Below are 21641 nucleotides of genomic sequence, written 5' to 3' on the forward strand. Positions count from 1 at the left end.
TTTATATAATATGTGTAAAAATGAGTTTATAGGTTGCTTTTTTTTAACTGGTTTAGGATTAATTTAGTAATAAGATGACAAACTATTAGAAAGGATCTAAAGTTTGCAGAAGGAATGTGTGCAAAGTTAACCTCCCCAGCAGTAAGCCCGAGTGTGACTCGGGGTAAAAAAAAAACAAACTGAAAGCAGTAACCCCAAGTCACACGCGGAGTAGTTAAAAAAGTAAAAAACAAACACTGACCTGGTCCCATTGGCATCCTCCAGTGTCCTGCCATCCTCTGGCCGCGTCCTCTTCCTAGATCTGTCCCCCAGTGAGTGCACTGATGTTCCCCGGGATGTCCCGGTGATGTCAGTGTGTACAGCAGTCGCTAGGGGCACGGGGGAATTTCAAATTATTTTGTATTGGTTTCAATACTAAATAACTGTATTGAATGCAATACACTGAATTTATATGTCTAAAAGCAGTACATTGTCCTTCATGAAAATTTATTTTACAGTATAATATAATAGTATGATTATAACAAAGTTTGAAACACAAAATCATGACAAAGTTTATTATTAAATTTATTTTTTAAAAATGTATTTAATTTATTATTTTGACATGATTTTGTGTTTCAAACTTTATTATATTAATATATTATACTGTAAAAAAAAATTTCATAAAAGACAATGTACCACTTTTAATCATATAAATCCAGACAAAAATGAACTGCCCAGGAGGTTAAGTACACTCAACGATTCAATAGCTTGTAGAACCACTTTAAGCAGAAAACAACTTAAAACTATTGTTTTAAGTTTCTCACATTGTTGTGGAGGAATTTTGGCTCATTCCATATTTCAACATTGCTTCAGTTCATTGAGGTTTGCAAGCATCTGGAATGTAAAGCTCTCTTAAGGTACAGCATTTCAGTCAAATTGAGGTCTGGCCTGTGACTGGGTCATTGCAACACCTCAATTCTTTTTTTAGAGCCTGTTGTAGAGTTGCAAGTATGCTTAACATTATTATCCTTTTGCATCACCCAATTTTAACCAAGCTTTAGCTGTTTAACAGATGTCCTTATATTTGAGTTTAGAATACTTTTGTATATGGCAAGTTAAAACTAAACTCCCAGATCAGACTTAAAATTTGATATCTACTCTCACATACCTGCACTGGAATGTCCTGCCCCATCTGCTAACACATGCTCTTAAATCATCACTACATTTTACCATTATATAAAGAGTGACATTCTCCTTTATATAATGGAAAAATTTGTTGTTTGTTTTAAAAAAATTTGGGGAGGACCCTTCCCCTTCCGTATTTACTGTCACGGTGGTAAGCACTGAAGGGTAAATCCACAGCCTCCTGGAGTATTTGTGTTACATATCCCAGGTGGCTGTGGGCTGCTCCTTTTGCGCATGCCTGACATCAGGAATGTATCATCACAGGCTTTCCTATTCTACTCCTAATGTTTCCTATTCCTACTCCTAATGTGAACTAAACCTAACTTGTTACACCACATTGATCACACTATTACACTATTTAAACATAGAACACCAGGCAGTTGGATCAAAATACACAGAATTGACAGTTAGCAAATATTACAAAAACAAATGGAAAAATTGGACATACTAACAAGCCAGGCTTTAGACAGTTGGAACAAAGTATAGGGGTAGGTAGAACACAGGGAGGACAAAATAATAGAGGTTTCTGGATACCTATGGCTATGGATACCTATGACCCATAAACAACTGGGAGCACTAAATTGGCTGTCTTGCTAGCTTTTATATTTAATATATAAATATAGATATCTACCAGAACTCCTTACTACTTTTTTACTTGCCAACACAGTTTAGTAATACTTGCCTGATCTCCTTCTATAACATCTCCTAAGGAATTTTTGACAACCATGACCATTTGAGCTTGAAATGTTATAATTAGAACTGGACCTTGTTCCATCATCTTTCCCATTGGTAGCTGAAAAATTATGCAGAAATGCATGTTAGTGTTTTGTACAATTACACGTGAATAAATATATTCTATAAAACATAAATCTGCATCAAAACACTATAATAAATTTAATTAAAACTTACATCAATGTTATCAATATCCAGGATCCTGGAGTGAAACTGTAGGCCCATTGTTCTGGCTTGCTTAATTGGCTGTGCCAACTGAGAATATGTCTAAATGAAAATACCTTGTTAAGATACACTCATATTCTTAATGTTAACAATACAAACAACAACGTTTAGGCTTTTAAAAATGATAACACAAATAGTTGCAAAGTTTTTTAATTAATATAATGTGCAGTAAATGCAAAACATAAATAAAACCAGAATTTGGAGTGACCCTTATTATAAACTATTTTTAGAGTAACTGTTCCAAAACTGTAGGAAACCATCCAAAATACTCCACCATACTTCAGTGTCAATTGCATTCATTGAAGTTTCATTTAAGTATTCTGTTACAGTCATATATATATATACACAAATAATTATATATGTAGCTGCTCAAAGGGGAAACCTTGAGGCACAAAGCACCAGATTAACCAATACCAAGAATTACTAAATATTGAAAAAGAAAAAGTGGCTTTTATGGCGATTTTTTGGCCTATAGCTGTTAAAATCCTTTATTTATCAACATTAAACAACAGAAAAGTACTACACAGAACATTTCTCAACTCATAATGATTAAGATCATTTTGAAGTTGTTGGAGCCATAAATTGAACATTTTGTCGTGTTGGTTCAAGTTAAGTATACAAATTGATTTGGATGCTTTGGATGCCTATGATTACATAGCTCAATGGGTATCCAGTTGACAGAAACAAAGAAGTATTATTATTCTGTATATACTTATTATAAGGTGGTATTGTAATATAAAGTGTTTGTGTGCAACATTACTAAAGTTTTATCTGCAACCTGTAATGCTTTATTTCAAGAGGAATTGAGATTGACATTCCTCTTGAAAGACTTACGTAGACCAATTCAGGTGGTAATTGCAGACCTTAAAAAAGCAGCAAAAGGAAAGCTACCACAAGTAGGCTGTGGTAGCAATATTTTGCTACCTAGAGCTAGCCTGCCTGCCCCCAATACCTAAAGGTATCAAGCATTTGTGGACAAATTGTCAAAGGAGTGAAGGAGTGAGTTCTGGAGAATCCTGTATATTGGAGCGGGGGGGGGGGGGGGGGGGGGGGGGGGGGGGGGTCGGGGGGTAGAGGAGCCATTAGCAAAAAAAAAAATAAAATGTTTTTTTGACCATGAAGGGTAATGTTAAATTGTATCCCTAATGATTGCTGCAATGTTTGCTTAGGAGCATTAAAAAACAAAGTTTGTACCTTTAGGTATTGGGTGCAGGCAGGCTACCACAGCTTACTTGTGGTAGCTTTCCTTTTGCTTCTTTTCTTTCCTTAAACCTAGTACCACACTAATACATGCAGATATTAAAGATATTTTGATGGAAAATGTGCACTGCTTTTCCCATCATGTAGAACACCTGGGGGTGAGAGAATTTAGCTGTTACAATGCCTTTCTGTAGTATACAAAAGTTTTAGGTGAACTGCAAACTTACCGCTTCATAGCACCAGTCTTTAAGGACATCAAGATCACCTCTGATCATAGCCTAGAAAATAAACAGGCTCATTAACATGTGCCATAAAAATACATATAATTGCATGTAACTTAAAAAATCTGTATTCAAGAAATTTCAGTAGAAATACCAATCCTGCTTTAACTTCAAATTCATAGGTTTATGACCCCTTTATGACTAGGGTCAACTAACTTGACAATAACTATGACAAAAACCTAAAAGATCTTTCCAAGTTTTTAAAATGTATGTAAACTCTAACAATAAACTGTTCATACTCACTACTCTTTTATTCTGCTAAACACCGTTTAAAAATGTTTTGTTCTATTTATCAATTAAGTGCAAAAACATACCTGTTGATCAAGTCAGCTATACAAAGATATTTAGCATCCTGCGTACACTTCCTATGTGATTTCAAAAAGTTCAGTTAACCCTTTTTGTTCTTATACTGGAATGTAAAATAATTTGTGTTTATGTTGTACACCGGGAATTTCCGGTGATGTCGGTGCGTGCGAGGGAGCACAGCTGGAAATTCAAATTATTTTGTATTGGATTCAATACAAAATAACTGTATTGAATCTAATACAAAGTAATCATTATAATTTATATATATATATATAAAATTATTTTCTATACATATTATATATGCTACTGTACAGTTATATTACAGGTTTCAGTATTTTTATGCACCCTTGTTTTAACAGATTTTTGTGTGTTATTATTTAAAGTGTATTATTAAATTTATTAAATATTACACATATTTGGGTGAGTTATGCCTAAGAATTACAGGCCTACACTGTAAAATAAATTTCTATGCAAAACAATGTAACCCTTTTGGCATAAAAATACTGACATAATTAGACCGCCAGGAAGGTTAATAAAATAAGCATCAAATGGTGAGTGAAGAAATTCTTGATTTGTCTTTTATTTAGTGCATGTATGTTACGGTAACTAGAAACGTTTCAATTTAATTTCATTTTAAATTAAAACTATTCTAGCTTTAAACATACATCTTTAATGCTTGTTTGCATCGTGGCCCGCAAGGATAATCTCAATCCCAACAGCGGATGAACCAGATGAAAAAAGGTTAAGCACAACTGCTGTAGAGCTTAAACCAAGGAGATATTAAGTTGGTCTTTGGGTACAGTGTCGTCCAGAGTATGCAATCTCTATGAAAACTGAAGGATGTCAAATAGTCATATAGAGGTCAGACTAGACCCAAAATGTAAATGTTCAGACTACCATATGAAGGTTCCTAGTAGTTATTTCCTATAATGCTTACAAGTTCAAGGTAAAGTGGGGGGTAAAGCTAGGTAAAATTCCTGGGGAAGAATTAAGGGGATGCGGCTCAAACCCACGAGTTCTTGGAAGATGCAAGAAATACTAGAAACAAAAACACAAATGGACCATGAATGATAGCAGGTATCCAGTAGTGGGGAGGGTCATTTTCATTCTGAACCAGTGCTACAAAAATGATTTTGGAGTGATTCCTCTTAAAGGATGTCTCAGGGTTGGTAACTGGGGATAAACAAAAAGCAGATTTACTAAACACTTTTTATTTTAGCTCTAGCTTTAGATGGTTAATATGCAAGTTAGGTTTGATAGTTTTAGAAAATTCAATATGTAAATAGATAGAGAACTGGCTTGAAGACTGCATCCAGAGAGTAGTGAATATTGACTCATATTCTAAATCAGGGATGCCCAAAACGTTGATCACAATCTACCAGTCAATTGCAAATGCAACCCCGGGTCGAACGCAGAGCCCTGCCTTACCCCTCCCCGCTGTTTACTAGCAACCCGGCTGCTACATCTTTAGGGATACTGGGGATGTCTTTGTGTATGAGAAGGCTCCATGTAACAGTGGAGAGTGGGGAGGGAGGCAGAGAGGGCAGTGTGAGGTGAGCAGTGCGGGGTGGCTTCTTGTGCACGTCATTCCCCTATGACAGGTGAACTGTAGCTTTCCTGTCTTGTAGTGCAATGTCTGTGCAATATCCTGCCATTCAATGTCTCATTAGCTTTAGTCACTTCTGTGTCATACTATATATATATATATATATATATATATATATATATATATATATATATATTATGACACAGAAGTGACTAAAGCTAATGAGACATTGAATGGCAGAATGTATATATATAAATAAATATATGTTTAGCATTTTTATTGTTGGTAGACCTTTTTGACTTGGTCATTTAAAAAGTAGCTTGCAAGTCAAAAAAGTGTGGGCACCCCTGCTCTAAATGGTCCAAGGCAGTGGTGCCCAACCTTTTTACATCTTGGGCTGCTGTTGACATTGAGATAAAACTCACAGGCCACAGTGCAAACAAACATTAAAGATGTATGTTTAAAACTAGAAAAGTTTTCATTTAACCTTTTATGTTCTTACTACTACATCTTCAGACCCCGACACTGTCCCATTCCTGAGAAATTAGGGTTCCCAAAAGGTAAGGGACCAGATTTGTGTGACAGGGTAGCACGGTATATTAGCTTTAGTTTTTCTTATCGTTTGATGGTGCAAAAGCAATAAAATTTTGGGGGAAGTTAGCTACATGAGTCCCTCACCTATCCTAAATTTTATTAAACCTACAGCACCTTTGAGGAGAAATTGGAGTTCAAAGAGCATAAGCTGACATTTTTATGTGACAGGGAACCATGGTAGGAGTGATAAAATTTTAGTTGGGGTTTAGCCACAAGAGTTTCCCACTTATCCTACATTTCCCTTTCTTTACTGTTATAGAGAAATTGGGGTCCACAGAAGGTAAGTGGCCAGGTATGTTTGACAGGGTAGCATGCTATGAAAGCTATAGTTTTTTGTATCTTGTGATGGCGCTATAGTAATGAAATTTTAAGGCGATAGCCACAAGTCTCGCACTTGCAGTTACATTTCCCTTTTCTTACAGAGAAATTGGGGTTTATAGAGAGTATAAGGGGATAGCTTTGTGTGACAGGGTAGCATGATATGATGTGTATACCATTTTAAATGGGAGGGGGGAAGGGTTTCCCACTGGCTTCCACATTTCCAGTGGCCAACATCCTTCTGTTCCAAAGAAATTGGGGTTGAGAGAAGGTAAGTGGCCAAATATGTGTAACAGGCAGCTCGCCAGCCACTGAGTCCCTCGCACAGCAGCATTTGCAGATTTCACTCCAGGCGGCAATGAGCGGTACTGTGCGTCTCCCCCAAGCCAGGGTTTCATGGCATGAGGGGTAACTGCACCACAACCCCAGTGCCAACCTGAATGCAGCCATGACGTTTTGTGAACTTCAATTTGGGGACCAGAGTACAGACAATTGGCAGTACCCTAATTTTCATTGCCATGAGACTGGCCCCCCAGTGACCTCAACATGCAGACTCAATTTGGGGACCCTGGTCTTGAAATAGTCCTCCTAAATGTGAAAATATCTGATTGTTATTAGAATTTTATGCTAGTGACCCTGTGTCTGGCAACATGTTATGTTTAGGGGGCTGAAATTTATTTTATTTACAGCTCTCAAAGTGCCCTGTGTACCCTTAAAATATCACATTTCTATGACAATTAGTGAAGGTGATATGAAGGTTTATACATAGGATAATGACAGCTGCATGGACACCGACAGTTCTCATGCTGCTGCTGCTGGAATTTTCTCCCAGTACAAGGTGGGCAGGAAGCAGCCACAGCTGATTGCCAGGTCTACGGTACACGCCCCACTCTCAGGGAGCTAACACTGAGCATACTCAGGAAGCTCCCTCGCCTGGCAGCCCAATCTCGATAGAGAAACAGGAGATTTGCGCACCCATTCCCCGCAAGACAATGAGCAGTGAGGGAATGAAGATCTGGCAGGGCCATAGGTTGGGCACCCTTAGTCTAAGGTTATTAGTGGTGTACCCCAGGATTCGGTGTTGGAACCTTTACTGTTCAACATCTTTATACAGTACATAGAGTTTGTGATTAAAAATACCATTTATGTGTAATAAAACGTGATCAAATTCTAGCCTTTTAATGGAATGCCTGGTTTCTATTCCTGGAAAAGCACAGTGATAGCTGACTGCAGGTCCAGAACAGACTTTAAAAAAGGCCAAATCCTGTTTTTGACATCTTCCAATTTACAGTAGAGGTAAAATCGCAGACTTTAAATGGTAAATTTCTTCTTCATTGCCTTCTAAGACAATAGTATTGACCATCTGGTCTTCCAGTTTTGATATCTAATGTCCAACCTTCCTAATTCTTTAGTGAGGTAGGTGGCTTGTGATGTAGGGGGGCCTTTGTGGAGATTCATCCAGGGAGAGATTAGAGTTGGCTGCTGAATCCTGTGTATCTGCTAGCTGATTCTGTGATGCAGCTGGGTTTTTTTTTCCTCTGCAATTTCACTGAGCATTGCAAAATTGGCAACCTTCTTGAGTGTTTTCAACTTGCAAATAATCTTTATCACAGTAGAATGATAGATTTAAATTGTTTGGCAGCAGGGTGACTTATAACCCTTCCCAAATTGATGGGCAGCAACAACTGCATCTCTACAATGATTGCTATTGTATTTACCCTATGACATTATGTTAACACGCACCTGAATGTTGCTAACTGGAAAAACGTCTATTGTGTAGAGATACACTGGCTGATGATCAGTTAATGAAGTGCAATTAATTAGCAGCACCTGCCTGCTACTTACCACATTAATATATATGCATGTGGTAAGGGTATACCCTCATTTAAAAAAAAATGCTTCTGCAATTTGACCAAGTCTTTGTTAAATAATGACATGGTAAATGTCATGTTAAATAATGACATGGTAAATGTCATGTGCTGACCATCAATAAGGTGTTATATACATTCCAAGAATGTGTACATACTGTATAATATAAATTCTGTTGAAAAAAAACTCTTACTAAGTGAAGTGCTATACTCATCAGTTTTTTATTGTTCTCAGCTAAGCCTATGAACTAAAGAAAACCTTACCCTCTGGTTATGAAGAAGAGTATGTAGATACATTCTATATTAGGTAAGCTAGATTCTCCTTTACAGATACACTGCAATATTGTCATCCTGGGATGGGAAATGTGTTACAGGGATCACCCGGAGAAAAAAAGAGGGGGTAAAAGCCTATCTAGATTTTTGTAATGTTGCTATAATGTGCTGAACCTTAGGAATTTGCATTTGCTGAGCTAGCAATGTTTTTAGGAAATGAAGTGTAAATGTAATGTAAATGGGAGTACTTAAGGGGAAACTAAAGGTCCTTTTTGAATGGCGGCAAAAAATAAATAAAATAAAAAAGAGCAAAAAGAAATAGGTATGTGCTGTGGAAAGAATCTCACTTCAAGTACAGTGGGGCCAAGTAGGGCTGTTGTAGCTGCTACTGCTTTACTAAAAATCTGATTTGGATTAGGAGATTTAGGGGATAGAAAAAAAACTTACTGTCTTTCAAAGACACAATTGTAAAAATAATACTTTTCATGCTGACACAGTTTGAAAAGGGGCATTATACTGACATTGACACCAATGTGAGTCACATACTACAAGAAAGTGAGTAGTGGTAGACACAGCAAACAGTGGGCCTCAATGCAAAACTAACACTTTTTACTGGTGTAACTATGCCACCCCTCTCTTCTTCCAAAAATGTCCAGGTGATATTTCTTATACACCCCCCCCCCCCCTCACCAATGTCCCTGATGTGTCACAGTACTAAGGTTGGTGTGTGTGTGTTTTTTTTTTTTTCTCAAATAATTTTTATTGGATAATAAAATATAGACATAGATTGAAACAAGAAAATTATTTTAAAAAAATAAACAAAGACAAATAAGTCTGAGTGTGTGTCTCTTCCAGGCAATCCCCCCTTGTTAAAAGGGTCAAAAGACTGAACTAGACCATCAATAACAGCTTTTACACCCATAACTGATTGTCCACATGCTCCTCACACCACAACCTGATGTCACTGCAGCCACACCTGCTAAGCTTAAAAGGAGTCATTGTTTGTGATTGAACATAAACCATTATTAACACATAACACATTAACATAAAAAACAAGGTTACATTGGGCTAAAGTGCAGCAGTCATGGACTATAGATTTTTTGGATAAAAGCAATATTTAATGATGAATAACACATCTGCAGTGACCAAGGGGATGATGCTGAAACTTTTTTTTTGGTGCCGTTCCAATGAAACATAAAAGAGTCAAGCAAATTTCCACACCTATTGATGATATGGAGTTGCATGTCAGGTAAGAGACCAGAGGAGATGGCAATATTTACCTCCAATTACCTCTACAGTAAATGCACAGCAGTTGAAAGTAGGTTTGGTGATCAAGTCACTTTTCATGTTGACACAGGGCAAAGAGAAATTAACTTTTCTTAAGAAAAGGCATTTCAACTGAATGACATGTCCAGCAGTCTGGATCTCAATCCAATGGGAAATTTTTAGTGGATATTGAAAAAAAAAATGGTCCATGGCAAGATCCTGAGAATGATTTGTCAACTGCTTGGTCTAACGAAAAAGTGTCATTAAAAAAACAATGTAATTTACTTTTTTTTACAATGCAAGAATGTTCAACTGTTAAATAAAAGTAGTGTGTCATATCTTTGACTTGTTTTTCTGCAACAAAGTAGGTTAGCAGAAGTGGGACGGTTTACCCTGGTCCACTGGTCTCCTGACTGGGTTTTCACTACTGGAGGTGGAGCACCTAATCAAGCAGAATTAGGCTGTCATTTGCTAATAATGTTACAAGCTGCAGCCTGCATTGAATTTCAATTGGAATCCACTGTCTCATGTGTGGACCATACTAACACCCCCTGCTACGAGCAATCCCACACAGATAAGAATTTTGCTGGAATGTGACAGTGTAGGAAGTTAAGAAAATAGATTTTTTCAAAATTTATTCAAAAAGGAGTAGGGTACGACAAGGGGAGGGGAAGGCATTTTCAACATTTTTCATGTGCTGATCCCTGATTGAAAGAGAGTAGGTATGTATGATAGGTCTCTTTATAAGTGCTACCGACATGACGGCATCAATGCGGATTGACACAAAGAACCATGGTTGGTGCTTTAAGAATATAGGCATAGATGTCTCTTGTGCTCTCAGATAAGCTTTAGGATCTGATTCTGAAAGGTAAAGATGGTCAACTGTGGGAGAGATCCCAGAATAAGTGAAGGAACTTGGAAGTATGATTTTTTTACCATGACTATCCGCCAAACTATGAGGTGGAGGGTGACAATCTAAGTAATTTTTTTATGAAACAAACAGTATAAAATAATTCTTTTATACTAGGTTAGGGTTTTTAGTGCCAGCCCTGGAATAATAATTATTCCATCATTTTCAGTAAGTAAAACTTCAGATAGTGAGTATGGGATTGATAGAATTGATAGAATTTTGGATGATTTATTATCTTCTTTAAATAATAAATGTATTTAGACTTTAGTGCTTAGTCCCACTACTTCATAATTCAAATGCTTAACAAACAAATCACCCCCATACAAGGATAATTAGAGTTCAGGGACCTTGGACATTGTTAAATTATAAAATCACTTCATTTCACTTCACAATCACTTTATTAACACATATCACAAACTAATAAAACCTCTAACAATACATTTTACCAACAGTGGCAGAGTGAGTATAAATAATATGTAGTCAGGAAATATCAATGAGGTACATTGTGACAAGATTGAACTTAGCCAGCAAATGTGGTGGTGATACGTTTCGCAGTATAGTCTGCTTCATTACGCCACCCACAACCCACACAAGAGATGATTTTTCCAACTGTCTAATTACAAACTCAGACAGAAATCAACTTTTGTAAATACTTACAGTTGTTCATTTGAATCAAAGTTCTAATTTAATATATGCACACTGTATATGCATGTGTTTTCATCTGAAACAAGATGTCTCCAAACAAATCATCCAACTCAATCTTCAATCTTTCTTCAAAGTGCTTGGAACCATTATGTAGGGCATAGGCCCTATATATATATTAACCTCCGTAGCAGTCTAATTTTGTCCAAATTTCCATGCAAAAAGTGGTACAATTTTTTGCATGGAAATTTATTTTTTAATTGTAGGCTATAATTCTTAGGCATAACTAACCGATATTTATTAAATTTAACACATTTATTAATAAACTTTAAATACCAAAACACAATCTGTTAAAAAAAAATGTAAACATGTAATATTAGTTGTGACAGTTAGTGAACAGCTGAGTGTTCGATTCAGCAGCTATTCGATCGAATAGCCCGACATTTTTAAAGTGATCCAACGCCAAATTCGAACACCATTAAAGTCTATGGGGGGGGGGGGGGCGTTTTTTTTTCGTGACTGTGTAGAACTGCAAAACTCGGCTCCCCTGGTTGCTCTTGCAGCCCTAGCGTAACTGTAGTATGCGTTCTTGGATAGAGATTCTCTATCCAAGAACACAGTGTTCTTGAGTAGAGAGTCTATCCAAGAACACATACGGAACAGCAGTTCATCTGCAGTCACAGCTAATCGGAAGCACTTGCGTGCCTTCTCCAATAAGCTGTGACCGCAAAGTTCCCACGATGGGAACTGAACTGCAGATGAACTCTGAATGGAGAAACTCCATTGAGAATAATAATAATAATAATTATAATAATTGAGAGTTCATCTGAAGTCAGAGCTGATTGAAAGTACTAGCATGCCTCCTATCAGCTGTGACTGCAAGTTCCACGCTCCCCGGGCTGTACTTATCAATGATAAGTATAGCCCGGTGACCGTGGGAACTGAACTCTGATGAACTCTCAATGGAGAAACTCCATTGAGTGTTCATCTGGAGTTCACCTTTTTTTTTAAAAACATATTTTTAAAAACGAATTCGTGTTTTTTGGGTCGGGTCTGCCCGAATTCAAACACCAACACTAAATATAGCTGTACAGTAGCATATATTAATATATAGTGGCCTAATCTGTGCATGCCACTGCACACGCCCGGAGAAGATCAAAGAAAGAAGACGTGTCCGAAGGAGCTGCAGGGACCAGCAGGACGCCGGGTTCCGACAACGGATAAGGTAAGTGGGTTTTTTTTTTTTGTTTTAAGTGACCCCGAGTGTGACTCGGGATTACTACTTTTGCATGGAAAATCCACACTCGGGATTACCGCCAGGGGGGTTAAAACACGATACCACATATGTTCATATTTCTCATTACTTATTAAAACAAATATTGCCACCCTCGTCAGATGGTTTTATCACTAGATTTTTATCTTGTAAATTCAACAGGGCTTGTTGCTGTTGAGGTGTAAAATTCTTCATATGGCTGTTGTTGTTTTGTTATCATTCTTAATTCAGTAGTTTCAATCTTTTTTTCATCAAAGATCACTTTTATTAGTAGCTGCCTTGCACATAACATTAAGTCTTTAGCAGTTTAAAAAACTTGTACATTATGGTCAGGGCAATATTTTTTACTTAAAGATAAAACATTTCTCTCCTCCAATGGTAATTGATGCGATAATAAGGTAACAATTTCAAACATATTAACCTTTTCTACTACTTTTTCCTGTTTAAATATTGGTGTAGTTTTCATCTTGGGAGGGACTAGTGTTGTTACTGTGGAGTTGGCTCTAAAAAAGATTTGGTTAATGCTGTTGTATTCCCTGTGTCTTCAAATTGTTCTGTTGGTATATCACTTGTTCCAGTTTCTGAGATTGTGTCATGCCCTTCGTGTATAAATGACCCTTCTGCATTGTTTTAACGACTAGTATTTCAATTAGTCTGATTTCTTTCTTTCTTAAGGCCTAAGCTTTGCACCGATTGTAAGCTTTCTGGGCATGATGAGAGGGAGGAAGGATCTGATGTATAATCATCTTTTGTAATTAGTAATTCCCCATCTTTTAATAATTTTTGCTTATGAGTTGTAGTAAAACTTCCCTCATTTTTCCATCTGTATGCTCAGCCAATTTGAAAACTGTGTAGGTCTGTTGAAAAGAGATTTCTCCAGGTGGTTTGTCAAAGATACTTTCTTCGTTTTAAAATCATTAAACTTTTGTAATGTTGGATGTTTTTCAACTAAGTCTTCCAGAATGTTGAGCAAAATCTGAATTGTTAATCCTTGAGGGTTTATGTGTCCCTCTGTGTATTTTACAAAGTAAACAATATGCCAGTGTAAAATAACTTTTCATTCAAATAATTTTCTCATTTTGAAAAAAATGTTTAGTGTGGTTTCATGATCATTAGTATCAGCCACTTCTGTTTGCAACTTGGACATCAAGCTCTTCTAACCTTTATTGTCAAAAAAAAATTGTCATATTGGTTAATTAAATTTAAATACTAGATACACACGAATATTCTATTGTCCCAAAAAACACTTCGCCACCAGATTTGCTGCTAATTCAAACTTGTCACAATGTACCTAATTGATGTTCCCTGACTGCAAATTATATATGCTCACTCTGCCACTGTTGATAGAATTTGTTAGAAGTTTTAAAAGTTTGTGATATGTGTTAATAAAGATGTGATTTTATAAATGAACCCTTTTCCTTTACTTATATCTCTCTCATAGACTTGAACATTCATATCATCTACTGGTTTAGAATACGAATGATTTTCAATAACATTAATTATCAATCATGGGACCAATGATTTATTTTTCAAAGTAAGTTTCCAACCACCATAATATTTTTTTCTCTACCAAATCAGTCATTGCTCCATCAAATGCTTCTTTTTTTACCAGTATTATATTACACTTAAACTATACTTTATCCCTTATAGATCAGATCTACATTTTAAGTAGCTTTTTACAAATATATGCTTTTTAGTCTAGTTTATATACAAGCTTAATTGTTTCACTAATATTCATAATTAATAGCTTATACTGCTTGTTGATATGTTTGCATGATTGATGATCTTTTTGATTACTCTATTTACGCTAGGCTAAGTTCACATACTGTATTCAAATATATTTGTGCCACAAAAAGCCCCTCTTTGTCTGTCTTCTGTTCTCCTTGTAAGTTTTTTTTTTTTAGCTTTTTAAATAGGAAATTGGGATATTTTGCTTTAGAAATTAAGAACACCAAGGAGGTTAGATGAATTTCCAAATATAGAAAAGGGCCAGCCCTCAAGGCAACGTTAACTTGGAAAATGAGTGGTAGCTAAATTGAAGGTTTTTCTTAATACACAGTCTGTCATATGTATGCACAAATGAAGCAACAGCTCCAAGGTAAATACTGCTCTGACAGATGTGAGCAAATCTAGATTGCAACACTGAGATCACTGGATAACCTTCAGAGGGGCCTCATGCTCACTGAGCAGATAGTTAATGGGATAGATGTGGAGGGTGGGCAGGTAAATCAGAATGAAAAGGTAGGGAGCAGGATTACTGTAGTTAGATGAAAAAAAGGCTTGCACTGTGTTTCAGGTTCCTAACAAATTTGCAAAGTTATGTGAAGATGTGCAGGTGGCAACCCTATAGGTTACTGCTATCCTATTTGTGGCCATTTGGTAGGGTTGGGGAAGGCAATGCAGGAAGGCAATAACGATTGGTTGTAATAGGGGATTCTATGATCAGAAAGACTGAAATAATAGTTTGTTGCCCAGATGGCTTCAACCAAATGGTTTGCTGTCTCCCAGGTGCCTGGATGTGGCATGTGGTAAACCAAGTGGACAAATTACTGTGAGGGGCTGGGCATGACCCACCTGTCTAGTTCTATGTTGGAACCAATGACAGGATATTTGACAGAATCCTTAAAATTCAGTTTAAAGAATTAGGTCTCAAGTTGAAGGGAAGGACCTCCAAGATTATATACTTTGAAATATTGCCTTGCCATGCGCAATACAGGACAGGCAGTGGAAGCTCAGATAGCTTAACAATGTCTCAAGTCTTTGTGTAAAAGGGAAGGATTTGGGTTCCTGGAGCATTTGGGATAGTTGGATAAATATAGGGAGTTTCTCATATTACACAAAAACATTGGAGTTTGCAGAGCTATTTGCCTCAATGAAGAGTATTGTGATTTAGTTGGTGTTACTGAAGCCTTGCATTGTTCTTCACATTGGGCTGGGCTGTTAACATTCCTTACTATACTATCTTTCAGAAAGACAGAGTAAAACAAAAAGGTGGTGGCGTCAGTCTGTGATCTAAAAGAGAATGTGAAAGAAGAAATTGTTGATGGAGCATGTGATGAGGTTGACACATTATGCGTGGAGTTGCATTTGGGGAAGCATAATACACAGAAAATTGCAGTTTGCTTAAGGCCCCCCAGTGATAAAGAAGAAATAGAAGAAAAAGAAAAAGATAATCAAATACTTGCACAGATAGAATGGGTGATGGGTGATTTTAACCACCCTGACATTGAGTTTTGTAATACAAGATCATGTTATGGTATACTTTATAGAAGCCCTAACAAGAAATTTTACTCTGCTGGACCAAGTTTCCAAGTGCATATAACAAAAAATTTGGGTAGCAGTGAACATAATATGATTTCATATATTAATAAAGTTGTAAATAAATAAGATAAAAACATCTAAACATTAAAGGAGAGCAAATTTTCCATTATTAAGGGAGGCTCTCCATGACTTGGACTGGGAGGAAAAATTTAAATCACAGAAATGAAATGGGAATGTTTCAATTTTGAGTTAATAAAGCCTAATAAAAACCTTGGTATTTGCTTCTCCCTTCAATGTATATAGCAAAAGGTATTGTGGCAAAGAGAAACCAAAATTTTTAAAGACCCTCGGTGAGAAAGCATGGAAAATGTTCAGATGTCCAATCCTGGCCCTTCTGGTAATTGGCTGTGATGAGTGACTTCTTATTTTTCTTCTTTGTGCCTTGATGACTGTTGATAACTTGATGACTGTTCTTCACATCTTACTTCTTAGGTTTTCAATGTCCAGTGAGGTAATTTCTTGCTGGCATTGGCCTACTCGTATTTTTATTTTTGCTTTGAATTTGTTTAGTTTGATCAAACTGTTGCTCTCCTCTGCCTGAACTCTTAGGTGGTTTGTGAATCCTTTAACTGTTAAAATGAGGATGCTTTTTATACACCTAATACAGTTCATGTTTCTTTTTGCAAGTAAAATAGATTTGTCACGGCTCCACAAGGCCCAGTGGGTGACCCACTGTGTCACCAACCCTGTAGGTGGAAACATGCATGGGGCACAGGGTCCAAGCAGTAGCTGGGTCTTTTCCAGAGCCTCTAGAGATGAGTATGTTGTTCGGCAAGCTAGTGCAAGCTAGAGCCAAAGGAACTCCTTGTTCAGGCAACTTCTTGTTGCCAGGTCACTTCCTTAAGAAGGGAGTGTCAGGTGATGGGCGTGGATCAAGTGAGCTGCAGACATCAATCCCACCAGCAGAGGGAGTGCTGTTGCTGAGATAATTCCAGGAGTTATTCAGATGTTTGCCAGCCAAGGGAGTGCTTCTGCGGAATACTCTGGTTCTCTGAGGCAAGGGAGCAGCTGACAAGGAATCACCTGACTTTTAACAGGAAGTATGCAGAGTGTTGGATCCAGAGGCAGAGATGGTGCTGGCAGCAGGGGCTGCAAGGAGGGTGAGCACAAAGGAGGCATAGATGACCTGGACCTGCGGGCATCTGTGACAAGATTTGTCACCAATCCTCCCCTATGATTAATAAGGGTCATTTCTTACATTTTCCCATCAACTTAATTCTTCTGCCGTAATAGAAGGTCACTACTATTTGCTTCTCCTTGAGTTGGTGACAAAGCTTACAAGTCTAAAAATGAGGTATAGTGATAACAATAAGGTCCTACCCTATCGTGTTATCTCAACAGAACTGGATGATGAGAGTCAGTATGTTTTAGTGGTAGTCGATATAGTGAGTAAAGTATACATAATATGCTCTGTTTAGGCTCCTGCAGTACAATCCCTAATATACTAATTTGATTACTAAAATCTATACCAGGAAAGAGAGTTTTTTGTACCAATAGGAAGGTTTAGCATAAGGGAGTAATCTAAACAAACATCATATGAATATTCTAGGTAACCAACACCTTTCGCCCATAAAGGGCTTCCTTAGTGGGTTTGAGAACTCAGAGCTAGAGTGACATATATAATACAGTAAATATCATTATAGTACAACTTATATACATGACTGACTTCTTAACAAATGATTGCATTCAAGTATAATACATTTACAATGCATTTCTGTGGTCTCATATAAAATATGTCCATCTAAAAAAGATGGGATTGAGTAATAATATATAGGGTGAAAAATATACCTATTGGGAAGAGGCTGACCTTTACCACGTTTTGGGATTGCTCTCTAATTAAAACATTCTGCAGAGTACCATCTAATTTTGCATCTACTTAATTGTTAAACTTTGTTCCCTTGTCGCCTAAATGGGCAATAATGGGTACAATAAATCTACAAGGAGCTAGAGGTTGATTTCTGCTTTCAACTTTTTCACTGGTTGATGAGAAAAATACATTTTGCACAAATGTATGGACCCCGTGAATGTATGGTCTTTTTAAATTGAGTTGAGTAGCAATGCAGCCAGTCAAAAGCTTTTTTACGGGGAATCTAAAGGAGACAGTCCCCAATTTATACAGAATTTGATCTAATGGGAAGTTAGAGTCACCCTAAAGCATTAATGTGACGGACACTTTGAACATTAATCTGGAAAACAAGGAATGGAAAAATGATTCAGAGGTTTGGGCAACAAAGGTAAACAGAAGTAATCCAGAGAAACTGAAATTAGTTCCTATCCCCCACATCAGGGTCCCAAAAAAATTACTTGTAAGAAAAATGAGGGTCTACCGTTTAAATTTTTTTTAACTTCAGTGTCAGCACAGAAAACAATCAGGTATTTTTTATTTGGATGGAGGGCCAATTCAAGAGTCTCTTGCAGACTAAAATATCTTTTAATGAGGTATAATAGAGAATGTTGGCTATTGGCTAGAGAGTGGAGGTCCTGTGAGTAGTAAAAATAGGACTCGCCATGGTAAAGACAATACACTATGCTGGACAGGGTGCTCAGGGTGGGTCTCTGACCTTTACAGTCACTCTATTAAAATTGACAATATGTTGAAAGCTGGTTGTGGCCGGACGTTTCATGGAAATGGGAAGAGAAGAGCAGGGAAAAATCTAAGAACAGAAAACAAGTTCAGAGTAACAACATGAGGGTAATGAACAAGATAAATTGCATCATGCCCCATGGAGGGCATCCCAAGACAAAAGCAAAGAGCCAAACACAGATCTTGGGTATGAAGAGGGTCGACAGGATGTTCCATAAAATTAACGGTGGAGAGTTCCACTGAAGAGTGCACGCGTACCACCCTGCATTGGTAATTAACAGTCCAATGACTGACTTTTGCAATGCATTGGTCCAACAGTTTTTCATTGGTTTAATGTATTGAGCTTTAAACACTAGGATAGGATATGAAGATGTACAGATGAAGGTGCTGGTTGTGAGAAAACAACACATTCATGTGCACCTAAGAGAAGGATATATTCATTGCTTTTTGGGAATATTAGGCTGGTTCCTACTGCGTTTAGATGTGTTTTTATGCACTTTTACAAGCATTTTAAAGTTTGCCTTTAAAATGCTAAAAAAGTGTTTATAGGTGTTCTAATTTTAACCCCAGGAAATTAGTACAGGGGTCCATAAAACCCCCTTATTCCTTCCCTAAAAGGGCTAAAAATATATGAAAAAATAAGACAGGAATTTTATGTTAAAGTATTTTTTTAGATGTGTGAGTTTTGTGTAAACTTTTTTTTTACAGGTTATCCCACAATGACATTAGAACAGCTGTGGGACTCCTGACCATGTGGGATACTCAGGCACTAAAAGGCAAAAAAGGACAAGTCTCACCATTCACTTCTAGTGCTGAATGGCTGAGAAAAGGGAAACTCTGATGACGCTGGAGCCGTCAGCAGGGTTTCCCTTTTCTCAGCCAATCAATGGAAGCAAGTTCACTGCACCCATGGCCCTAGAGGAGTTGGAGCACAAGCCCTGTACCCACGTGGGTCCTAGTGGAGCAATCAGCGAAGCTCTACTCTCCTAAATGCTCCCGCAGCCCTAGCAGAGGGCTAGATCTGTGGGACAAATTATGAAAGTGGAGCTGTCAGAAGAGTCCACCTAGCAGAGCAATCAGGTGGAGCTCTACTCCCCGGACAGCTCTGCTCACCTAACAGCTTCACTCTCTTGATTGCTCCCGCAGTACTAGCAGAGCTGTGGCATGTGTGCAGAAAACATGCCATAGCTCTGCTAGGACCGCAGGAGCAGTGAACTCACACAACTTCTCCCTTGAGAGGTTGTGTGAGTTTACTACACCCAGAGGAGTTATAGCATGGGTTCTGTTCCACAGTGATTGAGATGGCTAAAACCACATCAGGGTTTCCCTTTTCTTAGCCATTCAGCACTAGAGGTGAATGGGAAGACTTGTCAACAGTGGGAATCTCATCCTGTCAGGAGTCCCAGGGCTGTGCTCATGTCATGAGTGCAGCCGTGGAAATCATCCTATAATTGTGGGATAACCTGTAGAAAAAAAAAAGTTGAACAGTTAATCACAAAACATACACATCTAATAAAAAACTTTAAAATTAAAGTCTCGTCCTATTTTTTTCATATATTTTGACCCTTTCCGGAAATGAGTAAGGGGGATTTCAAACATGGGCTTTTAAAGCCTTGGGTGAAAAAAAGGGAAACCATCCATGTAGACCCAGCCTTAATCACTATAAAAATGATACACTATTATTGCCTTCCAAACTAATATTATACATAGTGTTGTTTTATAAAGATTTTTGTACTTTTTATATATGTTTTTTAGACTTTTATACAATTGCACAGTGTATAAATATATGTAGACTGAGAAAGTCTTACCTCTAATATGTTTGGTATTATATCCTTCTCGCAAAGTTTCAAGAACTTGTCTTTGTCAAAGCTTGGATCAACCTTTAGAATTTCTGTCAGTACCTCTGACATTTCTGTTTTGGAAAACACCCCACCTGAAAAAAAAGAGAGGCTGTTGAGAAGTAGCAGAACATAGTAGTGTGTGTATCATTATTTGCTTTGTGTATGCAATTATTATAAAAAAATAGTAATAAAAATGTACTATTTTGTAATAATTTACTACAGTTGACAATCGAATATCCGACCATCGATAATTCTTTTCCTTCAGTTTTCAGGCATGAATTTCAGATCGCATTTTCAATACAGGGACTGTAGTACACTGTTTGGCCACTGATGTTTTGATGGTGCTGTTCTGCAGAAACAGCTGTTAGGTCTTGCTTGCTACACTAAATACACGTTGAGACGTTCCTGCTGCCTGGAACTGTGCCAGATGTCCGCAGGTGCTGCTAGAGAAGGGGTGGCCTGTGTGTGGAAGTAAGTATAACTTTCAAAAATCCTAAATTTTCGAAAATCCGGCACTCCTCAGGTCCGGACGTTGCCAGATTTTTGAATGTGTACTGTATAACAAATTACTTATGCTGTTAGGCATCACTTTTGCATTACTGTTTTTATCAAAATACAAAACATGAGCAATAAAATAGCAACATCTTTATAGAACAAAAAAAAAGTGTTTCTCCCAAAAGATCAAAAGCTGTCTTGCAATTTAAATATTAAAAAATGTAATTTACATCCACCACAACTCTGGCCATAAGCTATGCCACTAAGAAGTTAGATACTAGGCAAATAAAAGGCACAGTTCTTTCTAGTGGTTTTACCACCTCACATCCTACACAAGAGTAGATAACTGTGTGAGAAAATGACAGTAAAACATCACAACTTTCTGGGGAAAAAAACATGGCCACATGCTGAACAGAGGACTTATAGTACATCACAATCTATAGCTTGTCAGTGTTGCTACCACAAAACTGTACGCTGGGCAGGGAGTTCCAAGCAGGTGGTACTTGTTGTTGATGTTAAGTTGTTCAAAACAAGTGATTACTGTTAAAACCACCTGGGTTGAGCCAAAACCTTTCTAAAACATTGGAAGTGGTGATTTAACCAAAATAAAGCCACAATCTTTAAAAGAGAGGAAGCTAAACTACGTACACAGCTGTATAACAATGTAGTGTCGGCATATCACACATACCAACAAGCCCTTACAAAGGAATCCAGACGTGTCTGGCTCCAAGCAGCCATGATTCTAGATAACCATCTACATACTCTAGCCCTACGCAGGGCGTGACATTTGAAATACAAATAT

At 37.4% G+C, this 21641-nt stretch overlaps 1 protein-coding gene across 1 annotated transcript in view; it reads right to left on the reverse strand.

Annotated features, from left to right (window-relative positions):
• The window catches only part of TIMM44 (translocase of inner mitochondrial membrane 44), a 97359-nt gene that overhangs the window by 8023 nt on the left and 67695 nt on the right, over nucleotides 1-21641 (reverse strand). Inside the window, exons 9-12 of the mRNA XM_072405059.1 lie at nucleotides 20312-20436; nucleotides 3549-3599; nucleotides 2074-2163; nucleotides 1847-1957 (exon numbers count right to left, since the gene is read on the reverse strand). Coding sequence (XP_072261160.1) covers nucleotides 1847-1957; nucleotides 2074-2163; nucleotides 3549-3599; nucleotides 20312-20436 — 377 coding nt within the window. The remainder of the gene's footprint in view (nucleotides 1-1846; nucleotides 1958-2073; nucleotides 2164-3548; nucleotides 3600-20311; nucleotides 20437-21641) is intronic.

This window comes from Pyxicephalus adspersus, chromosome 3, assembly GCF_032062135.1.
Source record: "Pyxicephalus adspersus chromosome 3, UCB_Pads_2.0, whole genome shotgun sequence".
NCBI lineage: Eukaryota > Metazoa > Chordata > Amphibia > Anura > Pyxicephalidae > Pyxicephalus > Pyxicephalus adspersus.